At 57.5% G+C, this 21,887-nt stretch overlaps 1 protein-coding gene across 1 annotated transcript; it reads right to left on the bottom strand.

Moving 5' to 3' along the window:
- Positions 1-690: 690 nt before the first annotated feature.
- Positions 691-6,586, bottom strand: LOC106488066 (START domain-containing protein 10-like). Its single transcript, XM_013946902.1, has 6 exons — positions 6,422-6,586; positions 2,504-2,651; positions 2,285-2,388; positions 2,048-2,165; positions 1,536-1,588; positions 691-903 (listed from the first exon to the last, which is right to left on the bottom strand). Exons 1-6 carry the CDS (start codon positions 6,584-6,586, stop codon positions 691-693), a joined length of 801 nt encoding a protein of 266 aa, XP_013802356.1.
- Between the last annotated feature and the right edge of the window lie 15,301 nt (positions 6,587-21,887).

The raw sequence follows: 21,887 nt of genomic DNA, 5'->3' as shown, positions 1-21,887 counted from the left end.
ACCACTCGGGGAAGGGGTCCCCAGACATAGCTGGGCTGGAGTCTGCCCATGGACATGAGCCTGATACGCAGGAGAGGTTTGGGCAGGTGGTCCCTGAGACAGGGGTCACAGGGCCTGTGGGGGACTTGGTGGGCTGGAGCGCAGCCAGCCTGAATGTAGGGCTGGCAGAGCAGGACCCCAGGCCAGAGAGGGTCTGTCCAGAGCCCACACCATCCCCCTGCTGCTGCAAAGCCTGGGCAGGAACATCAGGTTCACCTGTAGACCATCCAGTTCTGGACCTTTGAGAGACACCAGGGACCAGCCAGAAGGTCTTACAGCAGCAAAGGGATATCCAAGTGGCAGGAAGCCTCCTTTCCTCTCTCATGGTGTGCCCAGCCTCTCCTCAGGGCACTCACTCCCTTAGCCAGCTCTGTCACCTGCATGAGGACTTCTCCATGGGCCACCACAGCCCTGGCACAAGGGGACTGGGGTGCTCTTCTGCCTTCTTTCCAGCACTCAAAATGCAGGCTCCCATGGGCAGGGGGCTCAGTGCCCCAGGGGCAGCATCCTGTCTCCTGGGGTAGGGAGGATCTGTGATGAAGGAGGTGGGGAGCAGACAGATGATTGGGGCCCAGGGGGGAGCCCCCTTGCTGCCAAGCCCCCACGGGTGCAGACAGGCGTTGGCCCATGCCCCGGACCACCAGTGAGGGCTCAGGCCTCGTGGTCACTCATGTTCAGGTGGTCCTCAGACAAGCCGGTCTCGTCGATGTTCTCCAGTGAGTCGGCGTGCTGCACTGACAGCTCGTCCAGGCTGACGCTGGGCAATGTGTTCTGCTCTGGGTACACCCAGGGCTTGTACTCGGGGTCATGCTTGTGTTTCCACTCTGGATATTTCAGCCCTGCCTTGTAAATTTTCTTCATTGCCTGTGGGTAGAGCAGGTTCAGCCTGTCACAGTCACCCCGAGCAGGTTGCCTCATTGTACCCACTCCACTCACACCAAGTGTCCTGAGCCCCCAACAGGGATGGAGCCTGCCCGGTCTATGGGTACAGCTCCCATCTTCCCTGCCGCTCACTCTCCTGGGGTGATGGGCAGAGGATAGGGGTGCTGGCTTGGACCACCCAGGTTCCCAAGTCCCAGCTGCATGCCCAATGCATGCCCTGCAACTTCTCTGGTCACCCAGCACCCACTCTGCCTCTACCCAGTGGGCTGCTTCAGGGCACCTCATCTCCTAATGGGGGACAGGGCTGGCCACCAACTGGGGCAGTGGGGAGCAGGGCTGAGAGCTCACAACTCTGCAGGGACAAGTATGAGGCTGACCCGGAGCCTGCGATGCTGGTGCCCCTGGCATGCCACAGAAACGGGGCTAGGCACAGCGTGCCCTGCCTGGGAGGGACAGGAAGTGGCATGGACACCCAGCACGGGCTCCTGGCACCTTGTGGGCTGGCTGTCCTCATGACTGATGGTCAGAGGGTCTCCAAGAACTGGCCAAGAGTTTTGTCACCTTCACACAGAGCCCCCCTCCTCTGTCCACTGCAGGCCACACACTTTGCTTACCTTTGGTGCCACAAACTGGGAGACTCGGTTCACCACCCACTTTGGCAGCGACCCTGCAAGAGCCCAAGGCCCAGTTACCGAGCTGACCAGAGCCAGCCCCCAGGAGGAGACACCATGAGCCTCTAAAATTCCTGTCAATGCACTGACCCAGTGGCAGCACCTGGCTGGGGTGCCAGGTCCCACCTGATGCTGGGCAGAGCTGCAGTGGCAGTGCCCACTGGTGAGACTGGTACAGCCTCTCCCTGACCCAGCCCCTGCACACGCGGCAGCACCCAGTCCCATCCTGAACTGCCTAAGCTCCCCTGGGCTGATGGCAGCTGCCCCACACTATGCCCTGAGAGGTGTCCCCCTCTACCCCGGGTTGTCCCTGCTTCCCAGGGTTCTTCTGGCGCAGGCAGTGCCCTCAGGGTGATGGAGGCAGCAGTGGGTGAACTCTGGGAGGACAGCAGGGCCAGGTGGGTGCCCGACTCTGAGGACGCGCGTGCTGCACCTCCCCTTATGCTGGCACGCACCTCGGGGGTCCACCTGGGTAAGGTAATAGAGGATGCAGGCACTGGTGCCGTTCGCCTTGATCAGGTATCCTGTCTGCAAGGACACAGCCCTCACAAAATCCTTCCGGGGTGGGTATTTCTGTGGAGAGACGCGACACACCTTAGAGTCTGCTTGGAGCCACTGCCCAGCCCTGTGCTTTGTGCCTGGACCTGTGGCTCCAGTGTCCCTGCACAGGGTCTTGCTGGCTGCAGACTCACCGGATGCTTGACGCTGTAATTGATGATTATGTAATCGTTGTCCAGGGGCAGCCAGGAACGCAGTGTGACAAAATCTCTGTTCTTCAGGGGACTTGGGCACTTCCCTGCAGAAAGAGCCTGTTACCACCTGGATCTGCTGCCCCCACGGGCCTGCATACCCATGCATGGGTGCAGGGTTGGAGGGGACCCAGGGGCACCTCGGGACACACGGATGCTCACAGGAGTAGTATCCCACGTCAGCATTGACAGTCAGGCGCCCAATGTCGTAGGTCTCGATCATGTTTGAATCCCACTTCTTGCGGTAATGGGTATCATGCAGCACATCATAGAGCGTCTCAGCAGGGACATCCTTGCAGGAGATGCGTGTCTACAGAGCGAAAGCAGGACTGAAGAGCATGAACAACTGCCTGCTGTGCTGGCTGGCCGAGCCACACACAGCCCGGCTCAGCTGCACAGCGAGTCTGGGGCAGCACAGCTGTGCAGCAGGCACTCTGGCCGGCCCTTGTGGGCCCTCTGCTTGTCATTGGGTGATCTTTGGGTGACGATTGCATCATGACCCCATGCCACCTCTGTGGACTGGCTGCGAGTCCCAGTGCACAGCGTCACACTGTCCCCATGGTGGGCTTGGCGCTGCCAGTGTGCCGCACAGTGCAAACGCAGGAGGGTGACGGGGGGGTAAGGACCCTTTGCCCTCATACTGTGCTGCCTGGATTGCCTAGCTGTGGCACCTGGGTTTCCTGATCCCAGAGCGGAGGAGTGGCCAACACCATCAGAAAAGCAGCAAGAATAAGGGCTCCTGCTTGGCATTTTTCCACACTAGCCTTGTCCCCTCAATCCATTTGCCTGGAAGCCAAGCAAATGGACATTCCTACCTTGGCTAAATCACCGTGATGCGCTCAGGTATGTCAGGATCTGGTTTCCCTCCCTGTGCTGGTGGGCTGGTAAGGTTAGCTGGGCCCCAGCTGTAACCGGAGATGTGGAGCTGGGAACTGGAGCTGCAGGCCTGCACCCCGTCTGTGCAGGCGAGTGCATTATTGATGAACCCGGCTGGCCCTGCTCCTCTCAATGCCGGGAGGAAGGAGATGTCATCTGCTCCTCATTAGAGGCTTTGCATCTTTGATGAGGCATTTGGCAATGCCAAGTAATTGGAGACGGCCCTTTGAACACTTGCTGGCAGGTCCCATCAATCTCGGACAAGATTTCCCTAATGACTAGGGTGATCGCGCCTGTCCTGTACCCTGAATATTGCACCCAGCACGGGCCTGAGGAAGTGCTATGCTCCTCAAGGTGCACTGGAAGATCAGATGGGAGCATCCAGCCCTCTCCTCCTGCTCCCTCTTCCCTGTCATCCCCGCTGAGGCTGGGTTTGGACATACTGCTCCAGAAGGGTAAATGCTGCCTCCGCTTGGAGGTGGCATTCACAAGTCCTCATTGGGCTCCTGGAAGCTCCACTTATCACAACAGGGCCATAGCAGGCCTCTGGCTTCACGGGCCTGAACTCCTCCCCAGCCTCCTGCCAACCATGCCCAAACAGATGCCATGCAATGGCCTCACCAGACACAGGAGGATGTCAGATAGGACTGGGGAGACACAGAGCCCAAAACCAAGCCAGAAGGAAGTTTCCACAGTGAGGAAGTCAGGTGGAAAAGGCCAGAATCTCTCTGTGCCCGAGCATGCAGGGACTCTCCAGATTATATCTATACCACTAAAAAGACCAGGGCTGTTCTGACCCAAAAGCATCAGCCTGGTGCAGCTTGAGACTTTGCAGCCCAGCTCCCCCTGCTAAAACAGGGTGATCTCCTCCATCCCTTCTTTTAGGAATGGTCCCTGGGCAGCACTATCCTTTGCACTGTGTCTAGGCCCTGTTTGGCATGGGGGAAAAGCCACACCAGGGAGGTGTTACCAATGAAACAGGCTGGGTGACTGTGGGACAGTGCTCAGACCCTACTGAATTAGCCAGAAGCCTCTTCTCTCTGGGGCTCAGTGGCTGTTTGCAAAGGGGGATATAATTCTGTATCCTCTATACAGGGCTGTGCTTGTCTGAACTTCATTGAAGTTCATGAGTTTCCTGCCAGCCCATTTCTCCAACCTAGCTAGGTCACACTAAATAGTTGCCCTGCCTCCAACACATCAACCACTCCCCACAATTAGGTTTTGCCTGCAGATTTACTGAGAGAGCATTCAATCCCATCATCGCAGTCCAATGAAAGTGTTAAACAGGACGGGACCCAGCATGAATCCCTGAGGAATGCCACTGACAACCTGTCACCAGTTGGACTTTGTACTGCTGATCACCACCTTGCAAGCCTGGCTGTCCAGCCAGTTTTCTGCCCACCTTACTGTCCACTTCTCCAGTCCAGACCTCAGCAATTTGGCTGTAAGGACACTATGGGAGACCATGTTAAAGGCTTTCTTGAAGTCAAGGTACAGAGCATCCTCAGCTCTCCTCGTGTCCATGCAGTCAGTCATCTCATTGAAGAAGGCAGTCAGGCTGGTCAGGCAAAACTGACCTTGCTAAGTCCCTACGGGCTGTTCCCAGTGCTCTTCTTGTCCTTCAGGTGTCTGGACATAAATTCTAGGAGGATGTGCTCCATCACCTTTGCAGGCATGGAGCAGCCTGTAGTGCCCTGGAGTCTCCTCCTTGCCCTTCTGGAGGGTGTATGTGACATTTGCCTTTCCCCAGTCACAGTGACATCAGCCAGCACCCTCTCGTGTGTCCTAGCAGGTTCTGTGGACTTGTGCTTGTCCACCTGGCTTAGAAGCTCCCTGTATGTGTCCTCTGATCCTGACCCACAAACTCTTGCCTGACTTACCACCCGTTCTGTGTCAAAGCTGCATGGACTGCAGCTATTCATCTGCAGAGTGCGCAGCTCCTCCTCCTCCTTGCCTTCACAGCCTGGCTGTCCTGAAGGGCCTGCATCCATCCATTGCAGCACTGCAGCTTTGTGAGCTTTCCCACCATGTCTCAGTGATCTCAAAGAGGCCACAGTCCTGCAGCTGCATGTGGACATTCAGCTCCTCCTGCCTGTCTCCCAGGCTGTGTGTACTTATGTATAGGTACTGGAGATGGGCTCCTAGTCACTCTGCATTCCTAAGCAGTGAATTCAGACGTGGGTGAGAGCCTCCCACAGCATGCTGTGCCCTAGCTACTTCCTCACTGTCTCCCCATGCCTTTCCTGCCCTTCAGATTATAGTAACACTTCCCTGACAAACTTAGTTTAAAACCCTTCTTACCTGGTTGGCCAGACTGTTGGTAAAGACTCTGGCCCCATTTGCTCAGATGGATCCCATCCCTGCTCAGCAGTCCTCCATCCTCAAAGAGGATCCCATGGTCACAGAAGCCAAAGCTCTGCCTGAGACACCAGCTGTGTAGCCAGGTGTCGACCTGTTGGATATGCTTGCTCCTCTGCAAGGCTTATTCCTTCACCAGCAGCGCTAAGAACTTGATCGAGCCCCTTCAAATCCTTCACCCTTGCCCAGCACCCTGTAGTCACTCTTGATATGCTCAGGATCACCCAGAAGTGCCACTGGTGCCCATGCAGATGAGCAACAAAGGGTACCAAGGGCTGAGTGCACCTTGCTAATCCCTTTGTGACACCTGTAGTCCAGCCCCTGGCAAACACCCCAAGACAGCAAGTCAGGTCAACACATGGGAGACTCTTAAACTTGCTGGGTACTCAGCCAGCACAGGATGTAAGGTGATGTATGCCCAGAGGAGAGACCATGTCCACGAGGGTGGCAGGGAGCCTGCCTTCATCTCACACTCTGGGACTCCCAACAAGGACAGTCTCCACAGTGTAATTGATCCCAGGGCCTTCCTGCCTGTGTCCAGAACAAGGGCGGCCGCAACTACAGTGTGCAAGAGCACCCAAGCGCACATATGTGTGCAACAGCACACGTTTCAGAACACATTTGTGGGGACTAACCCAGCCAGTCCCTGGGCATTGAAGGCAGAAACATCCCTGTCTGCAGCCAGGCTGGACCAGGGTGCAGTGCTCAGCTGAGGGGGGGTAGCACCTGGGGACCCTTGGAGCAGCTCCAGCCCCAGAGCAAGAGGGCATGCAGCACACCGACTGGGCAGACAGGGACTGAGGCAGGAAAGGGCTGGCAGTCCCGTGTCTGCTGGCATCCACTTACCTTGATTTTCTGCACGGTGCAGCTTTCTTCCTGGCCCTGACTCCACACAGTCACGCCACCCTTGTTATACCGACAGTGCCAGCCTTCCAGATTCTCACACTGATCCCTGAATGAGCTGAAGTCGGAGTCATCCGGAATATAAACCATCTCCCCTCCTCTGGACATGGGGCTGCGGTGCCGGACCCAAGGCACGCAGGCACTGGCTGCAGGCAGGCTCTTTCTGCCTCACGTCCTCGGCGGCTTAGGGACACCTTTCTGGCTCTGCCCTTGAGCTCTGTCACGCTGCGTGCCTGCCCCAGCTCACAAGACCCCCCTCATCGTCTGAGCCCTGAGCCCGTGTCCTCGGTGGTAGGCACCAGCCATGCAGGCATGCCAGGGACAGGCAGCCCCTGGGCGAAGACGTCCAGTCTCCCCGGCCACGCTGCACCGCACCGAGCAGCAGGGAGTAAGGCTTCTTCTCTGCAGTTACTAATGCAGCTGCTGGAAGCTCAGATATCTTCCCCGGCTGGCTACAAGGATCACATTTCTCCCCAGCTGGCTGTCAGCTCTTCTATTATTCAGCAGGTAACAGCGCTCAGGTAGCTCAGTTTTCAGGGCAGAGCTGCCCTGGTTCCCAGAGCCCCTGGCCCTCCTGGCCCCTCTCTCCCCTTGCCGGTACGCTGACAATCTCTGTGTTTGACTTTGCAGTACCAGCTTGCAGAATCAGCTGATCACCTGCCAGGAGCAGCAGCCAGGCCTCCTAATAGTGCGGCGGAACTGATGGGATTTAGTGACTGTGGGACACAGGCCAGCAAGTTCCTGGAGTGCTTGGGATGGGACTGCAGGTTCAAAAAGCAAGATTTTGACTGCCAAGGCTGTCTGTGGCTGCTGTGTGAACTTCCAGCTTGGGGAGAGCTCTCCATTGGGCAGGGAAGGAAGGAAAAGGAATTGCAGGTGGAGAGGTCCTGGGGTGGGGGGACCGCCAATGGGGACTATTGGACGTCAGCAGCCCATGCTGGCATGACCTGAGTTGGGAAATGACTGTACTCCTGAACAACCTGCAAGTTTTATCTTTAGCCAGGCTCACAGGATCCTAGAAGTATTGGTATTGTCTGGAGGTCTCTATTCCAACCTCCTGCCTGGAGCAGAAACACTGCTGGCAAGGTAAGGTCAGCCATGGCTTTGCCCACTTTCACCTTGGAGACCTCAAAGGATGGATACCCCCTACCTCCTTGGTAACATGTCCCAGGCCTGCACCACCTCCCTGGAATATTTTTTCCTACTGTCCAGCCTGAACTTCCTGAGCTGCAATTAATGTTTGTTGTCCTTTGTTAAATCACGTGCCCTACCAAGAGGCCTGTGATTCCATCACCTTTGCACCTGCCCTCCAGGTAGCTGCTGGCTGCTGTGAGATCCCCCAAGCCTTCTCTTGGCCGGACAATCCCAACCCATCTCTCTTGTAGGCCTGTGCCCTGGCTGTCCTGGCAGCCTCTGCTGGCCCCTCTCCAGCTCCTCTGCCTCTACCTGAACTAGGGGTACCAGTCCAGGCACAGCACCCATATGTGGCCTCTCCAGTGCTGAGTAGAGGGGATAACTTTTCTCAGTCTGCTGGCCATGTTCCTCCCAACATGGCCCAGGATTTAATTTGCCCCATATGGGATAAAAGCTCTGCTGGTTCATGTTCAAACCTTGTCCACTGTCACCCCCCAGGTCCTTTTCAGTGGGGCCCTGCTTAGCCCACTGGTTCCCAACCTGAATGAAGCCTGGGGTTATCAACCCTTGCACAGAACTTGGCACTTTTCCTTGTTGAAGTCCATGAGGTTTCTCTTGGCCTCACCTTTGAGTTACTCAAAGTCCATCTGGACTGAGGCTCTGTCTTTTGCTGTACACCCATTCCCCTAGTTTAGTTCTACCTGCAAATTTGGCAAGGGTGCACTTTGTCTCCTTATCCAGATGATCACTGGTGAAGATGTTAACCAACATGGCTGCAGTACTGACCCTGGGGGACACTGTTTGAGACCAGCTGCCAACTGGACATTGAACCATTGATCACTGTCGTTTGGGCCCAGGCAAAAGCAATGGAAGAGACTCAACTCTACCCAAAGTCTCACAGATTGCTCAGCAATAAATTGCTGAACAATCCCCTGGGGAGAGAAGTCACCAAACCTGCCCCTGACTCTGTGACCTGCAGCCAGGAGGGAGTCCGGACTCCCTTGAGAACCTTCACTGCTGGATGCTCCCAGCTGAGGCCCTTTCCCCTTAGCAAACTGATCCCAGAGCCCCAAACTCCCTTTTCTCAAAAATACCCATGCATCGCTCTGTGAGAGCCCCTACTGTATCTCTGTGTGCTGGAGTGGGTGCCCCTGAGTACTGCTCACCTCCTTCATCCTGTCTGTCCTTATTCACCTGCCCAGCTGCCTGTGTTGGGACTTGACACCTCACCTGGTTTTCTTAAGGAGGCTCTATCCATCCCTCCATGCCTTGCTGCCTGTTTTCCTTGCCCCTCTTGCCTCCTGAGCCTAGACTGCTGCTGGGCTCCTAACCATAGTCCTCAAAGAGCTAGGTATGGAGAATAAAGCTGGCTTCTCCCCAGCGCAACCCTGCTGTCTCTCATGGTTCATCTCTGATTCTCATTTTCAGCCTGTTTCCTAGCAGACAGCCTCTTCCTCAGACGTTTGCATAACATCAGCTGACACTGGTGACCAGCAGCTTGTGCGTATCTCTTGGTTCATGACTGCACTATTCAGTGGCACTGAAGGCAGGGAGAAAGCTTGTGCGGTGCAGTCACTTGCAAAGTTTTGTCTGGCAGAGAGTAGGGAAGCTGTCTGGCAGGGGATGGGGGAATGATTGACAGACTGTGCTGAGAACCTGGCTTGGAGGCTGGCTGCATCTGCTTGGGCTGGAGCACAGTGGATTCATCAGGCGCTTCTCCACACAGATAGGCTTGTTGAGGGTGCTGCGTATTTCACAGCTTAAGCTGGCTGTTCTGGGTGCTGCGGCCTTCTGCTGGGGAGGCAAAGCTGCCAAATGCCATGCTTGGTTAAAGAGCTGTCGCAGCAAGCAGTGAGCCGCAGATTTTGAGTTGGAGACAATGCAGAAGAAAGATGCTGGAATGACCTTGGGGCTAGGCCCAGAGGCCTGTGAAGCAAGAAGCAAGCAAGGCAGGACAGCATGGTGGCTTTATGGACTAGAGCTCTCTAATGCCATTGATTTAGAGTCCTAGGCACATGTGTGTTTGCACACAAGTGTGTGTGTGTGCATGTGTAAGCACATGCAGGTAAGTGTGTGCAGTCAGCTCAACCCCTGCAAGACGCAGACTGAGCCTGGAGAGCCCACACATGGGTGGAGAGGAGAGGGGCTTTGTGCGTGGGGGAAGGTGGCACCCGAGGCTGGGGACTCCTGGCTTTGCAACTCTGAGGCATGTCCCGGGGGCAAAGGAAGGAAGGATGCCACAGTCCTTGGGATGGAGGAGCTCAGAGCCCAGCACTCAGCAGACTGTGACTGACACAGCAGGCGTGTGTGTAGCATGGGGCTGCAATGGCTGCATGGAAAGGAGCAGACTGCTTGCCCACAGCTGTCAAACTGAGAGCCAGCCCTGCCTTGCCTGCCATCAGTACTGGCCAGATCTCCTCCTGCAGCTGAGATACGGGAGCATTTCTTTCCCTGGGACAGGATGGAAACTTGAATGGAAAGTGCTTTCTTCTCTTCTGCAGCAGCCGAGGCTTCCTGCAGCTGCAGACCACACCCCCAGGGTTGGTATTCAATCCGGACAACAGTGCAGCCGCCTGTGAGCTTGGTGGTCACTTGTCTCCTGCCAGCCACTTGCTGAGCTCAGACAGGTTCCTTCAACCCACTTACATTGCAAATATGGTCTTCAGGGCTTAAATCAACCCCATTCACCTCTATCCTTGGCTCTTCTGGACCCAAGGACTGGATCTGGATGACACAACCCCAGCCATACTCTGGGCCTCTTTGGGAATCAAAGCTTCATCAGGAAAATAAATATTGAATTGGCTACTACAGCAGCTGGTTAACTTGATTTGGACTTTGCCAGTACAAGGGCTGTCCTTTCCCAGGCTTACTGAACTGCACCTTAGCTCTGTGTCAGGGTGGGTGCCCTGTCTGGGATCCATGGTATCTCCCTGGCTGCCAAAGAAGGTCTCCTCTTGCCTTCCCTCAGGAGGGATCAGTGTCACAGGGAAGGATCCCCGTTGTCTCCAGCCTCAGCAGCCTCTTTTCTTATCTGTTCCCAGTTAGCAACAGAGTTTGGGAGCCAGAAGCACTCCTGTCTCAGCTGCACCAGCATCCTCCAACCTTTCCTCTGCTGGGAGAGAGCTGGAGGTGACTGCAGTGAATGTAAAGCAGCACATTAATGTAACCTTGCATCTGTCACACATCGTTTCACTTTTCTTTGTGAGCCTTGAATATCAAACATACTGTAGTGGAATAGCCTTGAGTACCTGGCTTGGTAATGGCTATCTCAGGAGCATTCCGACAACCGTTTCACAGGGTGTCCCCGCTGTACGACAGCTGCGTCCTTCCCGTGTGATACCTTACCACTCTGCTTTGATGCTACAGGCAGAGGAAGCACAAGATCATGGCAAGCAGCTCAGCAATGGGGAGGTGAAGAGATAAGGGAGGCTGGAAATGCTGCACGCTTCTCTGGAGTTGTCAGACCTGCCACCCCTAGAAAGACCTGAGCCTGAAGAAGATGAACTCTAATGGCTAATTTTGCACATGTATCTGTTAGTTGGGAGCTGGCCGGAGTCTAGGTGCATCCCCATCGCAGAAGCCTTCTGGGCATTTCAGTTGAGGCTGGTTTAACTTACACCCTGAGGCTAGTGGCATAATCCTGCTTGTCATACTAGGTTTTAGTGAAATGCTGGCTCTCATTAGCCATGGGATTCCAGGAGCTGTTGATTACCCCATAGCTGGCATGGAGTTAAATTCCTCAGGGAGATGCTGTATCCTTGCTTAGTGCTGCTCTGCTTCAGAAGAAAGGCTTGAATTCCACGAGGTTGCACCTCTCTCTTTGAGATGTTCTCCCAGCACAGCCCCTGTACCAGCACTGGGGCACTGCCAAGACATGTCTGTCTGCTCTGAACACACAGGATCTTCCACTTGATGGGACTCTTGTGCCATGCTTTGTGCATGGGCAGTGGGGGATGACATGGCAGACTGCCCTGCCACCAGCTCCCCAGGACCCCTGCACATCCCACAGTCACCAGCTCCATGAGCTACCAGGGCAGGGCCCCCTCCAGAGCCTGGGGGGGCCAAGGGGTGCTGAGGGCTCTTGGTCAGAGTGCGGCAGAGAGGTTACAGCTCCCATCCTGACTGTGTCTGAGGAGGGCCTTTCTAGTCCCTTCCTCCTTTTCCTTTCATTGCCCAGAGAAAAGACCAAATCTCTAAATCCTCCTTCAAGTTTCTTTGCAGGCTATAGAAAATGTTGCCCCTTTGAACTTGCAGGGAAGTGTTCAGGCATGGGAGAGCTGTTGCACTTCCCTGTCCAGCTGAGACTTCCCATTAGTGGTGAAATGCTCAGCAAGGCCTGCTAGTGCTCCTGCGAGCCATTTTCCTTCTGGGTTATCTGTGGATGGAAATGCACATCACGGGGATCATGCCTGGATATGAGGATCGGAGCAGGGATGTGTGATTTACACAGAGGGAGTCACGGGATCCTCTGAACTGTGTTGCAGGGCTTCGTGTGTAGTTCACAGCTCCATTAATGAGCTCAGACACCTCAGCAGGACAAGTTGTCAGTGAGGAGAAGAGAAAAACCTTTCAAGAGACAGAGAAGAGCAGTCAATCCCCTCTGCGGTGACCGCTCCCTCTCCTCTGAGAATCAGCTTTGAAAGGCTTTTCAAATTGAAATGAAAAATGTTTTTCCTACAGAAAATGGTTACACTTTGGATTTATGTGAACTGCAGGATTGGCTCCACTCAGATCCTTCTCATTCCACCAGTTTTCATCTCCCGGGAAATGAACAAGAGAGTTAGGAGGAAAAACTAAAGATGGGCTGGGAGTTTCCTGGCCTGAAGAAACCCAGCTGGAGCAGTAGCGAAGGATTACAGCCTGCCATGCAGCATTAGCAGATTGTGGCTGGGAGCCAAAGATCTTCCCAGGACCAGAGCAAAAAGGAGTTAAGCCTGCAAAAGACATCAGGTCATGCTAGCACTGGCCAGTCTCCCTAACCTTTGAAGGACATGAGGAGAGGCAGGGAAGTGGAGAAAAAGGGAGATCCTAGCCCAGGAACCATGCAGGGCTCAAAGGTCCCAGGTCTGCAGGGACACACAAAGGTCCAGGGAGATCCTAGAGTGCTGGGGCTGCAGGGACACACAGGGACCTGGAGAGACCCCAGACCATAGGGGACTCCCCGCCACATGCCGGATCCAGCCGAGCCGTGCTAAAACCCGCAGCGCAGCGCAGCGGCAGCCGCGCCGGGGCCGCTCCGGGCCGGCGGCTCCGTCGGCAAGGTGCAGTCTGGTGATCGCCCACTGGGTGTCACACGCACTCCACCAGGGACAGGCAAGGGCACGAGCGGGCCGGGCATGCCAGCGAGAGGGACAGGGCTCGGGACAGAGGCGGGACAGGAGAGGGGCAGCCCAGGGCTTGGGCCATGGCTGCGGCGGGGAGACCCGCAGCGCTCCCCTCAGCCGGTGCTGCTGCCCCCGGAGCAGGCTCAGGGCTTCAAACGTGCCTCTCAGAGCAGGGCAGGTTCCCGGAGGCGAAGGTGCTTCCCAGGACGTGGGCAAGGCCTGTCCCACCCTGCCACCGTGGCAGGCTCTTCAGAGCAGGAAGGGCATCTCGTGTCCAGCTGTGAGCTGTGGCACAGTGCTTCCCCCGCTGTCCTTGCTTTGCGGCAGGAGGGACCTCCAAGGTCAGTCATGGAGGTGAGATGTCCTAGTGCGCTGCCCACTTAGTGCCACAACCAGGGGAGTGTAGGCAATGGCTGGACCTGGGGCTCAGGGGCTGTTTCTGAGGTGGGTCCCCTCAGCCTGGTGGCACACGAGTGTTTGCTGCTTCCCCATGTGCCCTCCCAGGGTGGCACCAGTGGTGGCTTCACCCGCCTGTTCTCAGCAATCTCCGCTGCTGTGAGCTGCTTTGTGACAACCTGGGAACAGCCAAGTCCTGCTGGCACAGACCTGAGGTTTTGGGGTGATTTGCACCTCTGTTTCAGGCTTTTGGATCCAATAAAGATACCTAGGACAGAGGGTATGCTGTGGGCAAGCTCTCTCACAGCACCAGGGAGCCTGAAGAGATGAAATCCCTGTGAATTTTGCTGCTAAGCTGGGGATGGGGCAAAGCCCCAGAAACTCTTCTCTTTTTCCTTGCTCCTACCCCTTTCCTGTCATTGCATCCTTCCTGCTCCTGACATGCTCTGAATAGCTGAGCCCATCCATCATGCCCTCTTTGGCCACCCCCAAGCCCTCACAGAGAGGAGGGAAGGCAGGAGGGAGTTCAGGACAGGGACAGCACTGGCAGCAGTCAGGGTGCCACCCTGCAATCCCAGTACCACAGCTCCAGGAGTCACGGATTCAGGCTGATGGTGAAACAGGAACAGAGAAACAGCGCAGAGCCCAGTTTGGTGACCCCATCACAGAATCACAGAATCACAGAATCGCTGAGGTTGGAAGGGACCTCTGGAGATCATCTAGTCCAACCCCCCTGCTCAAGCAGGGTCACCTAGAGCACATTGCACAGGGTTGCATCCAGGTAGGTTTTGAATATCTCCAGAGAAGGAGACTCCACAACCTCTCTGGGCAACCTGTTCCAGTGCTCTGTCACCCTCACAGTGAAAAAGTTTTTCCTCATGTTCAGATGGAAGCGTCTGTGTTTCAGTTTGTGCCCGTTGCCTCGCGTCCTGTCACTGGGCACCACTGAAAAGAGTCTGGCCCCATCCTCTTGACACCCTCCCTTTAGATACTTGTACACATTGATAAGATCTCCTCTCAGCCTTCTCTTCTCCAGGCTAAACAGGCCAAGCTCTCTCAGTTTTTCCTCATAAGAGAGATGCTCCAGTCCCCTAATCATCTTAGTAGCCCTTCGCTGGACTTGCTCCAGTAGTGCCACATCCCTCTTGGACTGGGGAGCCCAGAACTGGATGCAGTACTCCAGATGTGGCCTCACCAGGGCTGAGTAGAGGGGGAGAATCACCTCCCTCGACCTGCTGGCAACACTCTTCCTGATGCACCCCAGGATACCATTGGCCTTCTTGGCCACAAGGGCACATTGCTGCCTCATGCTTAACTTGGTGTCCACCAGCACTCCCAGGTCCTTCTCAGCAGAGCTGCTTTCCAGCAGGTCAACCCCCAACCTGTACTGGTGCATGGTGTTATTCCTCCCCAGGTGCAGGACCCTGCACTTGCCTTTGTTGAACTTCATGAGGTTCCTCTCTGCCCACCTCTCCAGCCTGTCCAGATCTCTCTGAATGGCAGCACAGCCCTCTGGCCTATCGGCCACTCCTCCCAGTTTTGTATCGCCAGCAAACTTGCTGAGGGTGCACTCTGTGCCTTCATCCAGGTCATTGATGAAGAAGTTGAACAAGACTGGACCCAGTACTGACCCCTGGGGGACACCGCTAGCTACAGGCCTCCAACTAGACTCTGCACCGCTGATCACAACCCTCTGAGCTCTGCCATTCAGCCAGTTCTCAATCCACCTCACTGTCCACTCATCCAGCCCACACTTCCTGAGCTTGTCTATGAGGATGTTATGGGAGACAATGTCAAAAGCCTTGCTGAAGTCAAGGTAGACAACATCCACTGCTCTCCCCTCATCTACCCAGCCAGTCATTCCATCAGAGAAGGCTATCAGATTGGTTAAGCATGATTTCCCCTTGGTGAAGCCATGCTGACTACTCCTGATCACCTTCTTGTCCTCCACATGCTTGGAGATGGCCTCCAGGATGAGCTGCTCCATCACCTTTCCAGGGATGCAGGTGAGGCTGACTGGCCTGTAGTTCCCCGGGTCCTCCTTCTTGCCCTTTTTGAAGACTGGGGTGACATTGACTTTCTTCCAGTCCTCAGGAACCTCTCCAGAGAACTTCCCTTATGAGAGCCTGGCCCGGGGCTGGGAGCTCATGGCCATTTGTCTGGCCTTTTTCCCACCCACTCTCAAATTCCATTCCTATCTAGAAGGATATATTTACAGGCACATGGATCTGGTGAATGACCCCATGCCTGAAGACTACCAGGGGACATGTCCTACATGCATCTGGTCCTTTTTTCTGCCAGTTTGGAGGCTTCTGGTGCCAGGGAGAAGTGCAGGAGAAATGCAGCAGCCAAGCTGGGGACAAGCTTCCCTGTATGTGTGAGTGGCAGATGAGCAGGGGTCTCTTGGGGAGCTGTGGCCCAGCACAGCCATGGTGTCAGGCCCCAGCGCATGCCCCTTCTATGTCCCCATGTGGGCGCATCCTCACCATCACAGACAAAGACATGGCAGGGGGTTCAGAGGGTCCCCGCTTGCAAAATCAGGTGGCATCACTGGCAAAGGGTAGGTAACGGGCATCACACATGACCACAGGGACAACTCCTGCAGGACACATTTCCCCATGGGATGCTGGATGTGGGACACACATCCATGTGGGGTACTAAAGGTGGGACAGAGATGCACATGATACTGCATAATATGCCTGTGGGATGCAGCGTGCATCCCGTATACTGATACAACATGTGTCTACACAGGACAGTACATGCACTAATACACATCCATATGATGCACAGCACAGAAGTGGCAGCACACTACATGCATGATGCAGCCTAACATGTCATGCACTGACATATGGTCACATGGGGCAAGCACATGCATGAACACAGCTGCAGAACAGCTACATAGCCATAGGATCCTGCTACACGTATGGACATACAGCAGGGACTAGCACATTTGTGACTCAGCCACCCCAACCCTTAGCACAGGAGCCATCCCTGACACAGAGGACACATAGCAACAACATGTCTGGCCATGTGTGTCAGCCTGAGCTGCACAGCGGGATCACCGGCAGGTGTTGCGGGATGATGGGGATGTCCTGCCTGGGAGGGGGAAGCGTGGCGGAGCGTGCGTGTGCCTGCTGAGGCCGGTGCAGTTGTAGTAAGGAGGCGAGCGGGCACGGTTGTGGCAGGTTGTATGTGATACAAGTGACCAGCAAGGCAGGCCTGCCAGAGACATGCAAGAGCGCTTGGGTGCTCATGAGGTTCCTGCGGGTGGGAAGCCAGGAGTGTGGACACACGTGTGCAGAACGCATGAACAGCCGGCCGGCACCTGCGTGGTGGCACGTACAGCTCTGCGGCACACCGACCCCACAGCTCTGCAGCACGCCCCACAGCTCTGCAGCACACCCACCCCACAGCTCTGCAGCACACCTTCCGAGAGCCCAGGAGAGCCCCCAGACACCATGCCTGCAAACATGCGTGCACATGCCTGGCACATGCATGTGCCTGCACACACACATATAGTCTCGTGAACACGCACGCTATGTGTGTGCACATACACGCACGCACGCTGCAGCTTGTTTTGCGTGGATCTTCATGCTCTTCAAAGGCTGCTCCTTAAGGCCCCCCACTCTAATCTCCCTAAGCTCCCTCCTTGCATTCAGCTCCCCGCTCGCCTCCTGCTGCTGTCCTGCAATCCCTGCAATCCCCCTTCCCCAGCTCTCTCCTTCCCCCACGGCCACCGTGGTCCCAGCACACGTGCCCCCGCCTCCTTCAACCCCCCTGTCCCATGCTGGCTCCCTCCTCTCAGGGATCGCTTATCACTTAAGTGGCAAACCTGCTTGACACGGCTCCGTGGCGCAGCCAGTTTGGTTCCAGCACATCAGGCTCTCGCACGACTGGGCTGTGATGGCACTGGGGCGTGACTTGTCAAGCTCCCGCGCAAGCCGGAGAGGAATCGCTAACACAAGCCTCAGACAGAGACAGCTTTTAGGAAGGACCTGTGCAAATACAGGCAGTGCACTGGGGAGAAACCCAACTGTGCTGCACTTCAGTTCTTCCCCCCACCGTGCACACTTCATTTTTATTCTTCTGCTTGTTTTGTTGCATTTCTGGTCCCTGGCGCCCGAGCCAGGCTGGTGGGTCAGACGAGCATCCCTCCCCTCGCTGCCTGCCGCCAGCCCGCCGAGCGTGCGTCGGCACAGCACTGCCACCACTGCTCCGCCAGCCTCCGGGCTTCCCAAACGCCTGCCCCGGCCCCATGCTCTGCTCCGCTGCGGTTTTTCCAGCCTCGCAGACAGGGATGTGCTGCCAGAGCCCTGTGGCTGTCAGGCCAGGGCTTGTTTGCACAGTGCCTAGGCCGGGTATCAGGATGATTTAAAAGGACTGTGAAAAATGTAGTTATTTTTCCCCCTTTCAGCTGGAAGTCAATACTCGGGGAAGGATGTTTAATTATCTTCGTCACCCTCCTAAATCTCTTTATGAGAGGGTTTGGCTGCAAATCTCCACATCATTTCAAAGTTATTGGCTAGCGCGGTGCACAGCGGCACAGTAAATTAGCAGATTAGAGCAGGCCTGGGGGCCCCCCGCACCTGCCCGCACTGCGCATGGCTGCCCGCGCTTGCCACCCTCCTACCGAGCGGGGCAGCGCCAGGGAGGGATGGCACCAGCAAGGCAGGCGCCGCACTCCCGGCGAGCGCACGAATCGAGGAGCAAAGCCGGCATCTGTTGGAAGGGTTGGGGCCACCGTGCCCCGGCGCCCACCCTGCTGCTCCCTCCCGTGGGGCTGCTGCAGCGGTCGATCGATAGAGCTGATGGCTCCTGCGAGCTCCAGCATCCCGACGAGACCAGCGCCAGGGCCAGGAGGGATCCAGGGGCATGGGACAGCCAGGACACGCCAGAAGAAGGGAGATCTCCTGCCCCATGGGGTCCATCCTCCCTGCGCAGGGTACTCCCAGCACAGCCTTGCTGCATCGGGGGAACGGGCACGGGCAGTGGGGCGGGTGACCCCAGTGCCGCTGCTCCGACGGCAGGCACGGCAACGGCAGGGCACAGCGGGCAGCTGCCCCAGCCCCCTGGATGCCGCGGGCACCCTTTGGGATGGCCGTGCTCTGCCTGGTGCCCGAGGGTGCTGAGGCGCCAGCGCACCGAAGACGCCAAGTCCACCCCACTGCTCTGAGCTGCCCAAGCCCACCAGACCTCCACGTCTGCCGTTGCAATGCCACGGCTTCAAAGGCAGACGGGAGAGCCGGCAGCTACGCCAAGCCCTGGCGCGGTTGGTGCCGCGCGCAGATGCCACCCCCCACCGCTGCTGCCAGGGCCCTGCAGGGGCTGGCAGAGCCCGTGGGTGCGGGGCTGGGCGCTGCGTGGTGCGTGGCCCCAGGCCAGCAAAGGGGCAGGGTGGAGAGCAGGCGCCGCTTGGCTCCCCGGCCCCCTCCCTGGCCCATAGCAGGAGCAGACCCCAGCCCCTGCTCCCCGCAGCCTGTGCGCCGTACCCCTTCCAGGCAGCACCCAGCACCCGGAGGCCTCCCCTGTGCCCTAAGCCGCATGTTCTTGTGCAAAGCCAGCAGAGCCGAGGCCAGGCTGGAGACCTGAGATACGCCAGAACAAAATGCCACCTTCCCGATAATGCCTTTTATTGGACTAAGTGACACGCAGGCTTTAGGGGATAGCGGGAGAATCCGCTCGGCTCATCCGCAGAAAGGATTTCCACAGCCCTCCCGGCGGCTTGTCAGTGTTACACTGCGAGTCCCTGAAGAGTTATTACCTCCCGACGCAAGGCTCTGTCTGCTGGGAGCTGAATGGCGTCTCTGCCCCCTGTTTGCTGCTTAGAAAGATTACGCCGCCTTTGAATAAGCTCCACGGAGCGCTGCTGCCGACGCATCAGACAGGGGCTAATCAGAAAATTAGCAGGAAAAGAAAACTTTGTGGCAGGAACTTATCTCTGGCGCGGGTATGCGCTGTGCTGGCTGCCAGTGCTCCCGCGCCCAGCCCCATCCATCACCTAGGCTCAAGCAAAACTTCCCGCTGATTTCCGTGATGAAAGCTGCTGAAAAACTGTGGCATGAGGAGGGGCGTGCTTGATATGCACATGTACACACACACGTGTGCACGCATGTACACACACACACATATACATGCATTTGAGCTCATGGGTGCAGATGTGTGTATGTTTGTATATACAAGCACACATACAGTCTTACATGCACGCTCATCCGTGCATGCATGGGCACACACACATATGTGCACACACTTGTATACACATATGCATATAATCATGCACACACATACTTACATGCAGGCATAATTGCACTCATACATGCATTTGTTCACATTCAAATATGTGCATATTATATGTGCACATGTGCACATATGCATATCCATGTGCATGCAGTAGCACACTGTTGTACATACAGGCACACACCCACTTGCACTCACATGCATGGACCTGCACGCACATGTTCCTACACATGTGAATATATACGTGCATGCACACACACATGCCCACATGCATGGGCACACATACATATGCATGCATACACCTGCACACACGCCTACACAGACACAGAAGTGCAGCACTGCAGTGACTGGTGCCGTGGGTAGTGTCTGGAAGGCTCCCTGTGTGTGTGTGTGTGTGTGCGCGCACGTGTGTTGCGGCACCCATGCTGGAAGGACTTTGCACCGCCATTGCTGCAGGGAGAAGCCACCCCACTGGCTAGACTGCTCTGCTGTGCTCCGTTGTGCAGCCCCGCTGTGGACATGACGCCCTGCAGGGCTCCCGCTGTGCCCCAAAGCCCTCGTGGCACTGCCCAACCTGCAGTGTGCGGCAGGGACTGGGCACCCTGCCCAAGCACCCCGGACACAGGCTGTGGGGCACCCCCAGGCACCTCTCCCATCGCTGGCTGAGTGGTGAGCAGGGGACGGATGCTGCGCTGTGCCAGCCCAGCAGCACCCCCAGCCCTTTCCATTCGCGGGGGCACGGTGCTCTGCCCCCGCGTGCCGGCCGGCCAGGGTGGCTCTTCCATCCCGCTGAGGCTCCCGGCATGAGCATCGTGCCGTGGCAGGGGAGTCCCACGCCAGTGGTCCTGCCTGCTGAGGGACAGGGTTGCATCCTGCTCCTGTGCTGGCGTGATGCCAGGGCCTGGCAGCGCCCGCGCTGCAGTGCCATCCCACGGACAGCACCCAGGAGCCTTGCTGGGCACCCTTGGGTGGCCCCCCTGTCCTGTGCCCCTGGGGAAGGGTGAGGGGCAGGGCCCATGGAAATGCGCATGGTGGGCACGGTGCCAGCGAGCGGTGCCGGGCACAGGGAGCGGCATCTGGGAGCAGCGTGCAGGGGTGATTAAAATGCGCTGTTTGTTTTATTTAAGCACAACAGTGAGAGAGAGTTACAGGGCACTGAGCTAGAAAATAACATTTATAGAAACCGCCTCCTGACACCAAGAGTCCTGACCTTTGCAAACTTCATTAGCGCCACGTGTCCCAAGTATGCACACGCAAATCCAGCTTGGAGGGGGGGATGTCCAGAGCTGGAGAGCCGGGACCCCTGCCCACGTCCCTCAGCCCTGGGGATCCCTTCTGCAGGCCCCCAAACGCAGCGACGTCCCCGCTCGCGGGCCCTCGCCGGGATGCTCGATCCCGACGTGGCTCAGCCCCGTGGCAAAATGTCATGTGTGATCCGCAGTGGGGATGTGGCGGGGGAGGGGGGGTGGGGGAAGAGATGCCCGGCCCGGGTGGAAAAGTTTCCTCCAGGGCCGGGCTCTGTGCCCCGGAAGGCAGGAAGGGGGGGGACTCTGTGCCCCCCGGCCGTGTTGGCCCCCCAGCGCGGCCGGCACCCAGGGCCGGGGGAGCTGCTGCCGCTGGGCAGCGCCGGGGCCCCCTCGGGGGCCGCTGCCGGCCCCCACCGCGCTGCCGCCCCCCCGGCCGCGGAGGGATTTCGGGGGCGGCCACTCCAGCCGTAGCAACAGTCGCTACGATTCCCTTTTCTGGACTCCGGCGACTTCCCGTGGCAGCTCCGGCGCTGCCGGGGCTGTGTTTACATGCAATTAAAGCTCATTAATCGCGCAGGAACAACAGAGGCGCCGCGGCAATGCGCGGGGGTGAATCCCACCGGGGAGGCAGCCAAGCCGTGCCCCCCCCGGCGCAGCCGGCAGCGGTGCGGGCAGAGCCGGGCTCCGCGCCCGCGCCGCCTCCCGGGGCCACGCGGGGCCGAGCGCGGCGGCGGCGGCGGCGGCGGCGGCGGCGGCACCTCCGCGTCGCAGCACGCGGGACGGGACCTGCGTGGGGGCAGCATCCCGCCGCCGGGGCGCGGGCAGGCGAGGGGGGCTCGGCACCCCGCGCAGGTGCCGGGGAGGAGCAGGAGCACCCCGGCCCCTCGCTCGCAGCCCTTTCCAGCCGCTTCCACGCTCTGCAGCCCCGCACGGCACCGCTCTGCCGGCGTCCGGCGGGGATTTGCGCCGGCAGCAAGGCCTGTACCGCGGCGGGGACACGGGAGTGTGCTGCGGAGCGACTCCGCGTCCCAAAGCACAGCCTGGCCGTTCATCCTGGTGCCAGCCGAGACCAAG

This window comes from Apteryx mantelli, chromosome 14 (genome assembly GCF_036417845.1).
Source record: "Apteryx mantelli isolate bAptMan1 chromosome 14, bAptMan1.hap1, whole genome shotgun sequence".
NCBI lineage: Eukaryota > Metazoa > Chordata > Aves > Apterygiformes > Apterygidae > Apteryx > Apteryx mantelli.
The sequence above is the reverse complement of the archived record's forward strand: the minus strand, read 5'-3'. Positions and strand labels throughout refer to the sequence as shown.

Bases quoted from the DNA above. Each gene is read 5' to 3' on its own strand.
- LOC106488066 (XM_013946902.1), bottom strand. From the start codon at position 6,586: ATGTCCAGAGGAGGGGAGATGGTTTATATTCCGGATGACTCCGACTTC. The intron at 2,652-6,421 runs GTAAGTGGATGC...TTCGCTCTGTAG, and splicing joins GCACCGTGCAGAAAATCAAG to ACACGCATCTCCTGCAAGGA. The intron at 904-1,535 runs GTAAGCAAAGTG...CTCTACCCACAG, and splicing joins CCCAGTTTGTGGCACCAAAG to GCAATGAAGAAAATTTACAA.